The 18,438-nt window shown below is 36.0% G+C and overlaps 1 protein-coding gene across 4 annotated transcripts in view; it reads left to right on the top strand.

Annotated features, from left to right (window-relative positions):
• The window catches only part of GALNTL6 (polypeptide N-acetylgalactosaminyltransferase like 6), a 576,396-nt gene that overhangs the window by 228,736 nt on the left and 329,222 nt on the right, over positions 1-18,438 (top strand). For all 4 annotated transcript variants that reach the window (XM_014068575.2, XM_087724585.1, XM_087724584.1 and 1 more), the window contains 2 exons: positions 4,214-4,322; positions 16,791-16,929. In XM_014068575.2, the coding sequence (XP_013924050.2) occupies positions 4,214-4,322; positions 16,791-16,929 (248 nt within the window). The remainder of the gene's footprint in view (positions 1-4,213; positions 4,323-16,790; positions 16,930-18,438) is intronic.

The following is an 18,438-nucleotide window of genomic DNA, read 5'->3' as shown; positions in this document are numbered from 1 at the left end:
ATTTCCTACTAACTAGCCCGCTACGATTTGACATTTTTATTACTTTACTATCCAGCTCTGTTTACAACTAGATAAGATTGACAGCTGGTAAGAGAATAAAAAAAAAAAGTTAAAAAGTGCTTTGAAGCCTCTGGGGGAAATAAAAAAGAGAGCCTTTATTTTAACTACGACACATCATGGCGTCCCAAGATATTTCCAAGACTTCATTTCAGACTCTTTTCTCTGCGTGTAGAGAACTTTTTCATTCTTACCAAAGATTGGAAAGAAAAATGGATCAATTTATTCTAAAATATGAAGCTAAAACTGAGAACGTTGAATGCTTAAATGTTCCTGAAACACAAATGGAAAATGTGAGAAATGGTGTCTGGTCTATCTCAGAGGAAGAGAAGAAGGGGGAAGCCATAAAGACGGCTCATTTAAAGGGACAGTGTGCAGAAGGAATGGAGAATCCACCCTTGAGAATTAAAGTTAAATTGGGAAGCTTTATAAACCAAGAACAACTTTATTACTTCATCACTGATATTCAGAATCCAAAGGTGCCGAAATACTTTTGTCTGGACTTGCTTATGGAAACATTTGGTAAATTTATTCAACGAATGGCTACTGGACGGAGAAAACCTTGTGGCTGGAGGGACACAGGCTGACAGATGGACAATAAAAACTAAAATTAGCTAGATCGAATTACTTTAATTTGTAATAGATATAGCTGAATAATGACTGATATGGATAGCAAGATATATAATCTGGAACTGGCTGATAGATTGTTGAATACAATTGAAAACTAGTTAAACCTAATTGCTTTTCTGTGTAACAAATATTGTTGAATAATAATTGATATTGATAGCAATGTATATAATGTGGAGTTGACATGATAATTAACAATGGGATATGAGAAAATACTTTTAGATTACACATAAAGAGTATTAACTATAATAATTAGCACTATTAAAAAACTAAATAGAATCCATACAATCTAATGTTAATTAATACTGGGAAAATGTTATGATATATGATATAATTGAATATTATGGATGTTTAGCTAAAATAGAATCTAGATTGGATCACTTCAATTTGTAATAGATATAGCTGAATAATGATTGATATAGATAGCAATATATATAATTTGGAATTGGTTGATAGATTGATGAATATAACTGAAAATTAGCTAAATCTAATTGTTTTTTTTGTGTAACAGATATTGCTGAATAATAATTGATATTAATAGTAATGTATATAATGTGGAGTCGATATGATAACTAACAATTGGATATGAGAAAATACCCTTAGGGTATACATAAAGAGTATTAATTATAATAATTAGCACTATTAAAAATTAAATAAAATCCATATAATTAAATGTTAATCAATATTGGGAAAATGTTAGGATATATGATATAATTGAATATTATGGATGTCTAGTTAAAATAGAATATGAGGATTTGATGATAATAGAGGATTTTACAAATAAGTAAATGAACTGCCAGCATGTGTTATGGACTAATTCCTTAGCATAACTAAGGATGAAGGATGTTTAAATAATTACAATAATTAAAACCGGAGGTATAATGATGTTGATATGGCAAATATTCGAGTTAAGATACTTGAATTAATGGGAGTCAATCGAAGAGAAGCACCAGAACATGTTGTAACCAGTTGATATACTTCCTATTTTTTCATAATAGATACCTGTGTTTTGTTTTGTTTCTCTGATTGTTGTCTTTGTTTTTTTTCTGTATTATCTGTAATTGATTGACATATTAAGAAAGATGTTGTATCAGCTTTAAACTAAAACTAAAAAAACATTTAATAATAATAAAAAAAAAACACTACCGACAATCAAAGACAAGCTGATTAAGGAAACAGAAGAAGAGCATCAAAATTACATGAGAGATTTTATAAGCAAGGAGTTGCTAAGAGGAATCCAGACAAATTTGATTAAAGAGATGATTAGAGGACTGACACCACAAATGGCAGAAGATATGAGACTGTTTTGCTACTGGAAAGATATAGGTTGATAGATGGAAGAGTATAATTTAAAACTAGTTAAACTTAGTGAAATTTAGTGACAATAGATATAGTTAAATAAATAACTAAATAATTTAATTATACAATGTGTAGTGTAATAATTGTATATGAATATTGAATGGTACCTATGAAAAGAAGATTAGAAATCCTTTTGGATTATATATAAAGGTTAATAAAAAGAATCAAGTTAGATTCAGTTAAGTCTTGATTATTAGGGGGGAAATGTTATGATACAGGATATAGTCAACTAAAGGAGGGATAAAGATAACTACACACACACACACACACACACACACACAACGTAAGGAAACTGGATGTAAATTGTAAACAGTGATTTGGAAAGGAGAATTAGAAAATTTTGTTATTAAATATTATGGATGTTTAGCTAGAATAGGACATAAGGATTCAGTGTTATTGGAGGATTTTAGAAATAGTAAATGAAATGCCAGTATGTGGTTATGTATTAAATCTTGGTATATTTTATGATGAAGGGCATTTAAACAATTATAGTCAAATGAAAATGGAGGTATGATGATGGTAACATGTATAAATATCTGAGTTAAAATACTTGAGTTAATATGAATTATGCTTGATGACTATGGAAGAGATGCACGAAAGCCTTTTGTAACCAACTGATACACTTTCTACAGAAGGAAGATTTTATGTGTTGTGTTTGTTTTGAAAAAAAATATATTAAAAAAAGAAGAGGCTGTACTTCCTGAGAATGCTAAGGAGGTTAAATCTTTCTCAGCATCTACTTCTGTCCTACTATCACAGCACTACTGAGAGTGTCCTGACATATGGCACTCTTGCATGGTAACGGAGCAGTTCTGCAGCGGACAAAAAAGCTCTACAGAAAATCATTAAAACTGCCCAGAATATCATTGGGCTCCAGCTACCAGCACTGGATGACATCTTTGCACCTCGCTGTTTGAGGAAGTTGTATAACATTCTCAGAGACTCTTCACATCCTGCTTACAATCTTTTTAGACTGTTGCCTTCTGGCAGAAGATACAGAACAATTAAAACTAGGACCACACGTCTTCTGAATAGCTTTTATCCCAGAGCTATAATTGCACTTAACAATGAACTAAAGGGCCACCATCAGTGAGCTATTGGACAGCACTACTTGGTCTGTTGTGTGGATGCTTGGGTGGTTTAGGGGCGGGAAATTTCTTTTGGTGGGTGGGGTGTGTTTGGGGATTGTTATGTGTGTTGGGCCTGGTCTCTGGGTTTTATGTGAATTTCGTTGCATGTGTAAATTGTGTATATATGTACAATGACAATAAAGTAAAGTAAAGTAATAATATGCACTAAACAGGGTAGTTCATAGCAGGTAGCAGGACACTGATAGAGAGCGTAATGGGGTGGCAAGATTTTGCAACACGTGTAAAAAGGGCAGGGCTTATATTAGATGGTTACCATGTTCATGACTTTTTTGTGCTGTCTCTACATCCTCCCACAACCCTGGCTTTTGGCATGTAAGAAATTTGTTCTAAATGTAGTATTTATTTTTTGTAATGTGTTTAATTATACTTCTATCTATGTGACCTCAGCATTTGGCAACCATAGCTCCAGCTCTTTTTATTAAAATCTGTCAACAATCCCATAGATATCTCTGTTTCCAAACTTTTTTTTTATTTTATGTAATCTGATATGTAATCAGCCTGTTAAAAGAGACAGAGAAGGAAACTTATAGTATATCATTATAGAGCAATTCATATCTAAAAATAAATCAGCTAGCTTTTCAAATGGATTTGTCACCATTTTAGTCTATTAGTTCCATTTTTATGTTAAGAATCAAGATAGTTTGTATGTTAAAAGGAGAACTGTAGTTTTCCTCACAAAACCAAAAATCTAAATAAATAAATAAACTCCAGTAACTAACACCCTCCTTTTAAAAAAGAAAATGAATAAACATTTAAAATTGACTCAAATAAGCAAAGTATTTGCTAAGGAGAGATTAGTGGATTTTTACACATAGGACATTCTTTGTTCAGTCATTCAAATGAATGGAAAAATCAGCTACCGTACAGAAGAATTTCATCCGTATGTTGTGGTTCATACAAGAAGCCTGACTGGTACCTGCTTTTGCCTATGAATAAATTTGACTTTCAACCAAAAAAATGAGCACTTGCTGCTATTTGTTTTTCTTTTCACACTATAATTATAGCTGTTTCCTTTGCAGACTTTGCCAGTGAGGTTTGGAGATGGACAATTGTATACCTGGACAGATGGTTTGAAAAGAAAGGACTGGCATGACTATGAACGTATTCAAAAAGATGCCATGCGTTTAGGTGAGATGCTTAAGGAACTTGACCATATATATAAACAATTGGGAATGGGCAAAGGGAAGAAATGAGACAACTACATTACTTACATACTTGCGAGCAATGTCAAAATACAAGTATGAAATGTCAGTTTGTGTTGTGAAGTTACTATGCACATTTCTTCATTTTCACATCATTGTGGTTTCTACTGGACACTATGTAGATTTGCATTAAACCTGAATAAATAGCATCTACAGAGCTATCTTCAAGTATCTAAAATGTCATGCAAAATGTTGAATAGCAAACACAGTTTCATGAAAATCCACTTTCATTAAACTGTTGTTTGTAACTGATCAATTATTTTTAAAATTCAGTGTCTAGCCAGAAGTGCCAGAAGGCCCAGAATCAGAGGTTGGAACTATATTTTAGTTGAAACGTTCACTTAAGTTAGTGTGACATTCCATCTGCCATCTTGCTTATTTTACCCTTACCCTCCATCATTATGGATGCCACTAGGAATTGTCATAATTGAAATAGGAAGAAAAGTGGATCCATTCCATTATTTAAAAGCTGAAGTTTTATTATAGCACTGTCAGTAGATACATTTAAAAGTATCCTTTCCCTGTTTTATATTTTTTTATCCTTTAAAGTTCAGCTCTTGTAAAAATTAAATTATTTGAATGATTTATGTACTTCACTTACTACTTTGTTTTTAAAACTGTAAGACTGGAGCAAACTGACTAAAAGTCACATAGTGAATCTCATTGCTGAGTGGGGATTTGACCGAGCTGTTACTAGTCACATTTCAGTATTAATCATAACACAATACTGACTTATATAGACATATATTTCTAAGGGTTGCCTTGTGCAGCTTGTGAGATTTTCTTCCTGTGTTTTTTTTGTTGGCCTCTAATTCTTTAATCAAATGGAAGCAGCTGTCATTTCTATGAAAGTGGCACATTTTTCTAGTGTAACAGTGAAATTGGGAACCAAGAGTTAATCTACAATTAAAGTATATTACCGATTATACTAAAGTGTGCTAGCTCATCTCAAAGTTTTACACATTGTAACTAAATAAAGATCACAGAAGCACAATATGCTTTGCATCATATTTAAAACTTGTTTATCAAATTAAGTTTTATCCTAACTGAAAAAAGTAAAAAGATGTACAAGCAAGTCAGTGGTGGGTTTCAACATTTTTTAGAACCTCTTCTGTAGGTGTGGCCTGCTTTGTGGGAGTGGCTTGCCAGCCATGTGACCAGGTGGGAGAGGCTTGCCAGCCATGTGACTGGGTGGGAGTGGCTTGCCAGCCATGTGACCAGGTGGGAGAGGCTTGGCAGTCATGTGAGTGTGTGGGAGTGGTTTGGCAGTCATGTGACCGGGTGAGAATGGTTTAGCAGTCATGTGACCGGGTGAGAATGGTTTAGCAGTCATGTGACCGGGTGGGAATGGCTTGTCAGTCATGTGACTAGGTGGGAGTGGCCAAGATGATGTCACTGAATTCTTTGCCCCAAAGAATGATCTACAAAAAGAAGATATAAAAAAGGAAATTTATTATTTTGTGCACTTACTACTTAAATAAGATTAAAATAAGTACACAAAACAATAAAAGAGCTACTTACAGAAGGAAGATCACTGTCCTTGCCAGTCTTCAATATTACTGACTCCAATAAATGGCTTGCACAAAGAAGAGTCATAGAAATGAACTCTTCAATTGCATGCACTGAATTAGGATAAAACAAGCACGCAAAATAATAGAAAAGGAAGATGACTGTCCTTTTGTGTGCCTTCAACATTATCAACTAACCACCTTGCTCCAATGAATGGCCTGCACAAAAAAGAGACACAGAAATGAACTCTTCAATTGCATGCATTACATTTTAAGTATTAAGTATTTAAGTATTTAATAAATTTATAGGCCGCCCAATCCCGAAGGACTCCGGGCGGCTTACAGAAATACATTTCCAAAAATAAAGAATTAAAAATAGAGAGAAAAAAAAACAGATTAAAAGATCACTTCATACACTCAATCTAGGCGGGGCTGGACCTCATTCATGAGGTCAACAGCCCCAGGCCTGCCGGAATAGCCAGGTTTTGGTAGCCTTTTGGAAGGCCATGAGAGTGGGAAGGATCTGGATCTCTGTGGGTAGATCGTTTCATAGGGTTGGAGCGGCTACAGAGAAGGCCCTCCCCCAGGGGGTCGCCAGATGACATTGTCTGGTCAATGGCACCTGGAGAAGGCCCACCCTGTGTGATCTTATCGGCCATTGGGAGGTATGCGGCAGAAGACGGTCTCGCAGATATCCGGGTCCTAGGCCATGTAGGGCTTTAAAGGTAATAACCAGCACCTTGAAACGCATTCGGAGACTGATAGGGAGCCAGTACAGCTCGTGGAGGATAGGTGTGACATGGGTGTATCTAGTTACTTACATGAGGAAGGAAGGTAGCAATAGCAGCAGGGAAGGCAAGCGGATCGATCAGCTAGGAAATGATGATGCGAGAGTCAAAAAGGTAAATGGGCTGTCCGCGCCACAGTTTAAATAAGGCTCTTAGAGGCGGGCGGGATGATTGGTGAGCCAGCCAATCAGGCAGCGGCAGGGAGCAAGCATGGTGCGGATGGACAGGGGGAGCAAGCGAGCGAGCGGCAACGGAATGGGCAAGATGAGGGAGTGAATGAGTGGCGACCGGACAGGTGCGGGGAGCGTTCCAGTACTGTCCCACCAGAGGAACGGGTTCTAAAAGGTATAGTAAATTCCAGGAACCTCTTCTACTGTACCGGTTAGAACCGGCAGCAACCCACCCCTGAAACAAGTCAAAGAATTGGCACTGTCTCTTTTTGGTTGTTTAGAGTATGGAAAAAAGTATCAATACATGTTTACCTTGAAATAAAGTAGGATATAAAGCACACTATTTCAAGACTTTCTAAATTTAGAAACAAAGCATCCCATAAAATCCAAAATGGTCAAGAGGAAGTGTGGCCAACTATTTTGTAACCAGGAATTACAATTTTGTAGTATTTAAGAGTTAGCAAGGAGAGCAATAATATTTTACAAAGTCTATTCAAAAATTTATTTCTTTGCTATAAGAAATTGTATAGTTGCCTCATATATGGCAGCATGAATTTCACAGCAGGATCTCAGGAGAGCTGAGGACTAAAAAACATTTGGTCTGATTTTGAATGCGGAGAAGGGGTAAGGACTCATTTCAGAACTAAAATGTGTAGCCCACATTTAGTGTCATTGGCCCAGTTTTCTAGGAATGCTAGGTATTCATCAATTTTCAGAACAGGTTGCTTATCTTTGGAACAAAGCATCAGACTAAACCGAAAACAGCCCAGATTTACATTTATCTTTGATCCTTAATATTGTACATGAGTTTGAACAAATAATATTTCAGACAATCTAATTTAGTTGTATTGGGATTAGCCCTTGGAGAAAAGATGAAGTAAAGTATATTTAATAGGTCTCCATTATTTTAATGAAGAGAAAGTATCACAGCTTCATGTCGATATTAATCTAAAATTGATCCTTTACTCCACCCCTGAAGGTTGAAATTTATAAGAAAAGCTATATTTCTTGATTAGTAACTTATTCAATATGCTTTCTTAAAAACTTTTCATGTTGACAGCCACTTTACAAACAAGTATGTAATACCAGCAAAAGTCAATTGAGAGTAGTTAATTGCCCCCTCCCACACATACACATACAGACTATGAAAGGCCTCTCTAGCAAATCGGTTTTTAATGATCTGAGTATAATCCATTTTCTTTAATGTCCTTGCAAACAGCTGAGCTCCAGAAAACTGCAGACCATGCAATGTGACAATATCACTTTTATTTGATAAGACTAGCTAAAGTATCTCTTAAAAAGTTCATGGCATCAAGAGTTTTGACTTCTGGCCAGAAGTTAATCTGATTGTTTCTGTTCATCATATTCCATTGGCACCTACTGCACACTCTAAGGGATGACCTTGGCCATGGATTACCTGAAATACTGTACATTTCAATGGTGGCTGAGGAACTCTAAACATAAATCTTGATTATGGTTTAAAATGTTTAAATGTACTTTCAAAGGTTAGCTTCACATGCTGCACAAAATCATAAACTGATATTTGTTTTGAGCCCCACAATTAAATTTTCAAAAGAAAATTTGAGGACTAAATTTGAGTATCAGTTTTCTAGTTCCATATAATTGGATAACTAAGAACAGAGGAGCTATATATAGGTCCTGAAGTCCTCTTTTGTGGTCTCCAGAGCATCAAGAACACCACTGTGGAAAATTCTAAGACAACAAGCTGAAAAAGTTGGTTTTTACTAACAAAAAGTGTATTGGATTTTCTTACAGTACCTAAAAGCATACTCAGAAACAACTGAAGGCTTGGATTTACTAAATCACCAATCTGCTTCCCTGTGGTTTTTGCTCACCAAATATAATATTAAAAATAAAAAGAAACGTGGCCTCTAATTTGAGATATTTAGTAGGCTTTGGGATATGTACTGAAAGGCTTTCTCTCTTTCCGCTATGCCACCCTAATTAGAATAACTTAGTTGAATCAACTCAGTTTGACAATATTATTAGGAAATTCAAATCAGACTGATAATTTGAATTATATCTGAGACAATTGATATCTCACAAGTATTCTGAATCAATTCTTAATTTGCAGAAGAATAAGATCTTTATTAAATTCTATGAACATTTCATCTTTCTCTAGATGCTCAAGCTGACATGTATAGTTCTTCTCTCTATTGCCACTGATTATGTCCATAATAACTCAAAAAAGATTAGTCTGAGATCTAGCCAAAAGTTATTCAGTGAATTTCATGGTCAAGTGGACTTGTGTGTCCAATGTTAGCTAACTTTTCCAACATTAATCACTATGACAGCAGTAGCAACACCGAAAATGAACAAATAATGGATAATTTTTCAGTTTTCCAAATTTTACCACAGGCAGTCGGGCAGGCAGGCAGGCAGGCAAGCAGACAGAGAAAAAGACTGATATAATGGCAATGTATGCATGAAGAAAGCAGCCTAAAGGTTATTATTGCATTTGATATGTTACATATTTTTATTTTAATAATTTTTTAATAAGTTCTGCTTTCTTCCTTTACAATCAACAGTCTAAAAAAGGGGAATAGATAGATGATAGATAGATAGATAGATAGATAGATAGATAGATAGATAGATAGATAGATAGATAGATAGATGATAGATAGATAGATAGATAGATAGATAGATAGATAGATAGATAGATAGATAGATAGATGCATGATGCACAAACACAATTCCCTTATAGAACATCCTTGCAGCATGTTTTTGTTAAGTATTGCTCCCTTCTTAAGGTGAAATGTTCTGATTATCCAAGCTTGTGGTGAATTCCTTTCTTCTAAACATACCAGCCAGGGAGTTACTCAAAATACAACTATTTTTAATATGACGGTTGAGAAGTACCTTTTCAGACACTTATTTCTTTGCAATTCATAAGATTTGGCTCTGGGAGATTACCAAGAGCCAGGTTCTTCTTACATTACCTGGAAAATGGTATTTGAGCAGTTGTGTCATTGGGCAATAAACAGCTGGGCTAAATAGAAGATGTACTGTGCATCCCTTGGCTGGAATTCATTTCATTTCAGTTAGCTGCTGAAATAAAAGCCCTTTATATGGTGAACTCTTATAATTTCATAAGACCATTCAGGCTTCCTTATCTCTCACTGTACACTTCAGACATATATTGGACAAACTATATTGTAGGTCTTTATGCATTAAGTCTTTCTTATTTTAAAACATGTACTTGAACTTTCATTGTGTCTGTTGAAACATGAGTACCGTAAGTGCTAAATTGTTTTTAAAGGTTAATATCGATTTATGTTATACTTTTCTTTCCATTATAGACACACAAAAAATACCCAAATGGCAATGTCTGTTATATAGTTACAACACTCCTAAAACTAGTATAAATCTCACCATTACCATAATGAAATTACATATATAAATCCAGCCAAATCCTGTCATAAAGTCAAAAGTTGAATTTCTCCAGTGTGTTTAGTTATCTCCCTATAATAATTCTTTTGGAAAAGATGTGTATATACATCTTTATTTTAATGTAATAGACCAGTTAGTTGCTGAGTTCAAAACAGTTGATTAATCAGCAGTTTACACAGTAATTCTGTGGTTACCCTGAAATTAAATGTATTTAACTTAAATTTGTGTTAAATAATTTAATGTAAATAATTTAATTAATTATTTTTTTAAAAAAAAATTTAAAATAATTTAAATTCAATCTAAATGTTGTATGTAGATGAGGTTAAATCTTATTAAATGCAGTGGGAACTTATTTTCTACACATATATAGGATTACAATACATAATTATCAAGATGAAACATTAATTAATTATAATGATTCTAAATTATGTCATTCATTAATATTTGTTATTCATTAATCATATCGTGAGCCACCGTGGCACAGTGGTTAGAGTGCAGTACTGCAGGCTACTTCTACTGCCTGCTGCCTTCAATTTGGCAGTTCAAATCTCACCAAGTGCAAGGTTGACTCAGCTTTCCATCCTTCTGAGTTGGTAAAATGAGGACCCAAATTGTTGGGGCAATAGGCTGACTCTGTAAACTGCTTAGAGAGGGCTATAAAGCACTGTAAAGCATATATAAGTGTTATTGCTATTGCTATATCATGATGCATGGTTGCACTTGCTTTATTTATTTATGTATTCGACAGTCGCCCATGTCACATATGTGACTCTAATTGGTAAACAACATTGAAAAAGATTACAATGATAGTCAAGAAAACGTAACAACAAAAAGCATTGCAAGCATCAAAACCAGTTAAACTATAATTAAATTATAAAACCATAATTTGTGGAACAGCAGAGTCACTTGTTTTCCTAACTACCTTACAGATTCCATATCTACATTACTGGATTCACATGTAGATGGCAAAGCCATGTTTTTCGCTTCTTCTGGAAAGTCAGCAAGTTCAAATAGGTCCCATGCCATTCAGGATTTTATACGTCATTGCCAGCATCTTGAATCCTGAAGTAAACTGGTGGCCAATCTAGCTTGTGGAGGAGAGGTGCACATAACTGCCAATACTGCCACATTTTGCAGCATGTGAAATTACTAGATGTTTGACAATGGCAGCCCTATATAGACATGTTACAATAATCCATGTAGAATCATGTTGTTTGTTTATGTTTATTCAATTTGTATGGCGCCCTATTCCTGAGGGACTCAGGGCGGCTAACAAACAGAGGGGAAGGGGAGTATGCACAAAAACAAAAAGACAAGCAAATTAAAACACAACATCATTCACAATAATTCAAGTGGGGCTGGGAACTCATCAGCCCCAGGCCTGCCGAAACAGCCAGGTCTTAGTGGCTTTGCGGAAAGCCGGAAGGGTGGTGAGGGTCCGGATCTCCCTGGGGAGATCGTTCCAGAGGGCCGGAGCAGCCACAGAGAAGGCCCTCCCCCGGGTGAGTGATGAGTGTAGGACCTTGGAGGCCAAAGTGGGAGCAACTGGTACATAATCTGAAACTGATCAAAAGCCCTCCTAGTCCTGCCTGCCTGCCTTCCTCATTCATCAGACAAAAACTCCCTGATTGTACAATGGGTCTGTCTGTTTATTTTTTTTAAGATTAAATATAAGATACAAGCTAACAAGTGTGTGTGTTCACAAAGACATCAGCACTTGAATGATTTTGAGATAAAAAATTAAAAAGGACACACATTATAAAAAAAGCATTCTGATAGCCCCTCCAGCTTTCTCCTCCTTCTATCTCACCGTCCCTCGCGTCTCTAATTACTACATGGAAATTTTTATACTTTACTTGAATATCATTACGTGGGGAATATTGTAGGTTAAAGGAAATTTGGGAGGGGAATTGTTTGTTTTGTAGGATTTTATTCTGAACAATTAACTTGATAATTAGCATACCTGGTAATGGTACTGATTTGTCTCATAGCCTGATATTTTTATGCTATTATACACCTGTACCAGCTTGAGGGAATAATGTTCCTTTTCTTGGCTCACTAATTCTTGGTTTTTTTGCTTTTAAGACAAGAATCTTTCCTTCTCTCTTCTTTGCTATGCTTCAGGTACTTCTACTATAATTCAGTAGCACAGCATTTGTCTGGCAAACATAAGGTCTGAGGTTCAATTTTCTGAATCTCCAAAATGAATGCATCCCACATTTCGAATCAGTGTTGACAGTATAAGAGATGGACCAGTCATCTGATATGGCATAAGGAATTTTATTAGGATGTTCTGTCCTACACTATGACATTATTACTGTGTTTAATTTCAGAGAGACTAACTTATTGAGGATAAAATTATCACTTGAGTCACTTCAGCATTTATTTTTCTCTTCTATCTGATATCATGTTGTATCATGTTGAATTATAAAATGACATTCTGATATTCCCTTGCAGAATAGTAACAAATATGTATGCTAGAATGGAATAAGAGTAAGAATAAGAATAAGTATAGAATAGAATAGAATAGAATAGAATAGAATTCTTTATTGGCCAAGTGTGCTTGGACACACAAGGAATTTGTCTTTGGGGCATATGCTCAGTGTATATAAAAAGACAAGATACATTCATCAAGAATCATAAGGTACAGCACTTAATGATAGTCATAGGGTACAAATAAGCAATCAGAAAACAATATCAATATAAATCGTAAGGATACAAGCAACAAAGTTACAGTCCTGCAGTCATAAGTGTGATGAGATGGGTGATAGGAACGATGAGAAGACTAATAGTAATGAAGCCTTAGTGAATAGTTTGACAGTGGTGAGGGAATTATTTGTTTAGCAGAGTAATGGCATTTGGAAAAAATGTTGCTTTCATACTTGGAGGTAACACCATTTCTTATAAAATTGACACAATGTCATGAATATAAAAATGTATGGGAAGTTGAGACAGCAGATAGACATATTTAATAATTCTGGAATAGGAAGTTGAGCCATGGGAGGGGTCAAAGTGTCATCAGTCTCAAGTCCCTTTGTGCTCACATGAGCTCTAAGTCCAGTTCACCTTGAATTCCATACACTCTTATCTACTGCCAACTCCCTTTGGCTTAGATTCAAATTCTTATAGCAACAAATAAACCTATGTATTAATTTGAACTGCCTGAACTTCTGATTTCCTGCAGTTGACCTGCATCTTTTGATTCAACCCTTTATGGATAGCTGTTCAAGTGACCACTGCAAACTTTCTACTGAGTATGCCATACATATTATTTTCACAATAGAAAGCATATGGAAAGAGATGTATAATATTTTATGGAGTATGCATAGGATAGTTGGGGTAGCTTCAAGAAAACATTATTCAGTCCTGAGAAAAAGAAAAGAATGAGAAAGATGATCAAATTAAGTCTGATTTAATGTTGCCTTATATAAGATGGATCTGAGAGAAACTTCCAACAGTTTTCAAGATTTTGCTATCACAATTACCACAATTAAAAGCATTCCTAGCATTTCCCTCTTTCTCTCCCATCTTGCGAATCTCAAAGGTCTGACACTCAGAAACAACAATCAAATGAACTCCTTCTCAAGAATGGTAGGAACTGTTCTTTTTCCTGCCAACAATCTTCCAATTTTGCTGCCAAAGTTGGTTCTTTGGCAGTGCTGCTCCTGAAGTTGAATGGAAGCACTTAGAAACACTTAAATGCTAAGGGAGGACTTAAGACAGCTTTTGGACAGTCATGGACCCACCTGGGAAGGGGAAAGTTGAAGATTCCATTTCCCTTTGGGAGCAGTTGGAAAGTCATGGGCATCCATCTTTCCTTTCAGCAGTTTGTTTTCTTAAGCATGCCTGGGTTTCATTTTTCAAAGCTTTTTTTTATTTTGTTTTTTATCTTTAAAAGTTGACCAGTTGGTGTAGTGATGTGCAGTCAGGGGAGGCAGACCCTCACCACTGTCATCATGAAAAGAAAAAAAATGTAAAAGGAAAAAGGCAAGAGCTGAGCTAGTTGCTGCCAGAGTCACCGTGGATGACTCTGCTTAGTGCTTAACTGTTTAAAAAAGCCTCTAAAAAGCGCCCTCTACAGGAGAAGGCAGGAGAACGATGTGCCTCATCTAGTCTGACTTTAGGCGTTTTATGATCACTCGAACAGAGTTAAGCAAGGCTTAAAAGCTGAAAAATTCCTGACATAGATAAGGCACGTCGTTCTCCTGCTTCCTCCTGTAGGGGGTGATTTTTAGAGGCTTTTTTAAACAGTTAAGCAGAGTCATCCATGGTGACTCTGGCAGCAACTCGCTCAGCCTGACCTCAGCTCTCGCCTTTTTCCTTTTACATTTTTTCTTTTCTTTTCATGATGGCAGGCAAGAGCAGAGTTGAAATCCTCTCTGAAACAGCTGGAAAAGGTACGTGTGGGTCGGAGGGAGGGGGAGGAATTCAAACTTCATCCTCCTGGTGTGGGGTTTTGGGCAAAGGCTAGAGGGAAGTGGTCTCCCTCCCCAAGTGTAGTTTGATTGCAGGCAGACCCATGTTGTCTTTTCAAACCTATAATCAATGAAGCTGGGCTGGATCCTTCCAGGGCTGGGGGAAAGTGTGTGTGCTCCAGTATGGCTCTTTGACTGGCTTCCTGCCTCTTCCTGTGGTCTCCTTGACTCCCTCCAGTCCAAGTGTGTGTGTGTGTGTGTGTGTGTGTGTTTGTGAGGGGGGGAGGGAGGGAGAAGAAAAAGAAAAAGAAAGAAGGAAACTTATTTCGCAAAGGGGAAAAACAAATGCTGTCACTTTAAATCGGAACTGAGCATGTCTGGCTATAGAATTCTGGGAGTTGAAGTCCACAAGTCTAAAAATATTTGTATCAGTGCCTCACCAGCCATAAACCTCACCACACGTCCCTGAGCTAGTGAATACTGATTTATTTTAACTCCATAGTGGACATTATCTGTTCTTTTTTTTCTCTTTCCCCTTTATTTGGAAAAGTTGTTCTGAATAACTTTTGCTATTTCATAAGGAAAACATCATATATTCTGATATAGTGAAAGTGTTTTCATTTGATTTACATTTATATTGTACTCTCACTACGGGACTTTTACAATTTAATAATTTGTAAAATGTTTGGAACTTATTTTTTAATCTTTTAATTTTGGATCAAAATATCCATGAAACATTTGCACTGTTTTTTAAAGCTGTTTTATATTTTGAGGATTCTTATATTCTTTTACCTATCATTGCCAGTACACAGAGCACCAATGTATTAGATTACAGACAAGCAAAAGTGGCTGATATTTAAAAAAATACTATTTGATAATATTCAATACATGTGAAAACTTTTTAAAAAAAGTTTGATAAAATGACACTGATTGTGAAAATATTCAGATGCATCTAACTATAGATACATTAGACTCACCAAAGGAATGTGATCTGAAAGCAGTAGATTCATTGGAAAGAAATATGACCTTTACAGCAATAGAAGTTCAAACCTGAATTCTTATAACAGAAATCTGAGGGAGTGAAAATTGATAAATGGGTTTTCCGTAAGAAGATTGAAGATGATTCGGGAATGGATTTATCACATTTAATTGCAAAATAATTCCAATTGGATTTTTAGGTGAAGACAGACCAACTTTGGAGGTCAAACTTACTATATTTAATCAGAGAGCAATTAAATAAGAAATAGTATTAAGAATAGGTTCAACATTGATATACTAGGCATCAGTGAAGTTCATTGGATTGGTCATGATGCTAGTAACTAGCGGTCCATGAGTTCTAGTCCCATCTTAGGCACAAAACTAGCTAGGTGATCTTAGCCCGGTTGCTCTCTCTCAGCTCTCGTAAAAAGGCAACAGCAAACCTTTTCCAAAAAAACATTACTAAGGAAGATGCAGGAACTGGTCCAGTCAGTCTCGGAACATGATTGAAAAAAAGAAAAAAAAATCCAAAATAAAAAGTAAAGTATGCTTATGTTATGTTCAAATCCATTTTTTTACTCATCCTGGATTCATATAAATGGTTAGTTCATTCTGACTCTTTTTAAATTCCATTAAATACAAAAATAAGAGTTCCAGCTTTACAGTTAGGGATTAATATTGATAATTACTGGAGCAAAGCTTTTCTCAAGGAATTTAACTTCTGGCTTTACAATACCGTACAGTATATTTCAGGCTGTCAAACGCCTGGGCCTCAGGCCCGATGCATTGCACACTGGCCACGCCCATGCCTGGTTTAGCGAAGGTCCTGATATGTCACGTGACGCCACTGTTGACAACGTGAGTTTGACACTCCTTGTAATTTCAACAACTGCAATAAAACAGAGATTACACCAAAATTCTGTTGCTTTTTCTATCCATTAGTATGTGTGTATGTAATGTTTACACAAATACACACACACACACACACACACACACACACACACACACACAAGTTCATGTTTGACTTGGCACAGACTTGCCACATTTTAATTTACGGAAAAACTGCTAACTGTTTTTGAGATCTTGTTCATCCCTGATCACATTTTGATTTAATACCATTTCAGGGAAAGGTGAACAAGGAAAGCCATATCCTGTCACAGAAGAAGACAGTGATGATTCTGCTTATCGGGAAAATGGTTTCAATATTTTTGTAAGCAACAATATAGCCTTGGAACGATCACTGCCAGACATTCGACATCCTAAGTAGGTACACTAAGTTTGATTATTATTACTTTCACTTAATATCTTTGTACTTACTTTCTTACATAGAAGAATCTGAATCAATGGAAGGTGAGAAATGATATAAAGCTGATAATGTCAGAGGTTTCTTCTTCTATTTACAGTTTTTAAAATGAATAAGAAAAGACACTGTTTTCTTATTTTTATTGCAGACAGTGCTTTGCTATCTAATACAAGGGAATTGTGAAATTTTTGTTCACATATGTTAATGGCAGCATATAGGAAATACTAGTAGTAGCTTAAGCCTATCTTTTACTGGGTTGAAATATATAAAGTTCTACTTTGAATTGATAAACAAAAAACACACATTAATCAAGTATGTTTATTATATGCTTAATAATTGCCCAGAAAGTCTAAGAAGCTATTATTTTGATGTCCAATTGATTTGATTTGTACTTCAAGGTGTGACCTGACTTAAATATGTTTCAAATTATCCAATACCCAGATTACTAGAAAAGTGTCACAGGATCCACTGAATTTTCTGCATTGACCTGTCTTTAGAAATAAAAGTAAATTTATGGACAGATAAATGTAGAAAATTCCTGTGACATTTTCCTGTAATCAGATGATGAATATGTTTAAATAGATTTGAATCAGATGTTGTTGGACTGCTGTTGTTTGATTTCAGGAGGACAGTATTTCCCAAAAATCTTGCCAAAGTAATGGCACAAATCAAAACCAGTATCTCTGCTTTTTTTTAGTCCAGATTTTTCAGAAAAATTGTTAGATTCTGGGAGATTGAAATTTGTAGAGATACTATTCTGACCCAGCTCCTCAAACATGACAAACCCTCTGAAGTTAACTCAAAGATTCCTTTATTAGGAGCGCCACAGTCCTGGCAAAAGGTTTCTCTCTCATCGCAGGCTAACAAATCTAACCAGCTGGGAGATGAATAGTTTCTGCCATATCTATTCATCTCCGCCCCCTGAATGTTATCCCCAGAGCTAGGGTTGGGCTTTGCTAGCAGTGGTAACTATTCCTTCCCAAGTATTGGTCCATGGATTTCCACTGTTCTCCTGTCCTCTGCCTTCTGCAAATCTGTGTGTCAGGCACTAGACACAGCTGTTCCTCCTCTTCCTCATCAGCCACCTCCAGACCTGAGAGCTGTTGACTCTTCATCCGAGGGATGACCGATGGCATCTTTCTCTGCCACTCCCATTCCCTCTTCTCCCTCAGAGCTCTCAGGTTGCCTTGATGCTGACCCTGACTCCCATGCCTCCTCTGATTCAGCTGCTGGAGGGGCTGGTGGCCAACAGGCTACAACAGATACTCACAGTCAAACTGAATAAACAGAGTCTTAATCCAGTCCATCCCAAGATTTGAAATATTCCTTCTTGACATCCAAGGTACAATAAACAGAGTAGAGCCAAACAAATGGCCACAGTTTTCAGGAAGTTGAATACAGAGTAGTCAGGACAGACACATGGATACACTTTAATGGACAGTCATGGAAAATATTTGGTGATTGACTAC

This window comes from Thamnophis sirtalis, unplaced genomic scaffold (genome assembly GCF_051295495.1).
Source record: "Thamnophis sirtalis isolate CommonGarterSnake01/CBP01778 unplaced genomic scaffold, rThaSir2_p1.2 scaffold_10, whole genome shotgun sequence".
NCBI classification, from domain to species: Eukaryota; Metazoa; Chordata; class Lepidosauria; order Squamata; family Natricidae; genus Thamnophis; species Thamnophis sirtalis.
This window is presented reverse-complemented; position numbering and strand designations above follow the sequence as displayed.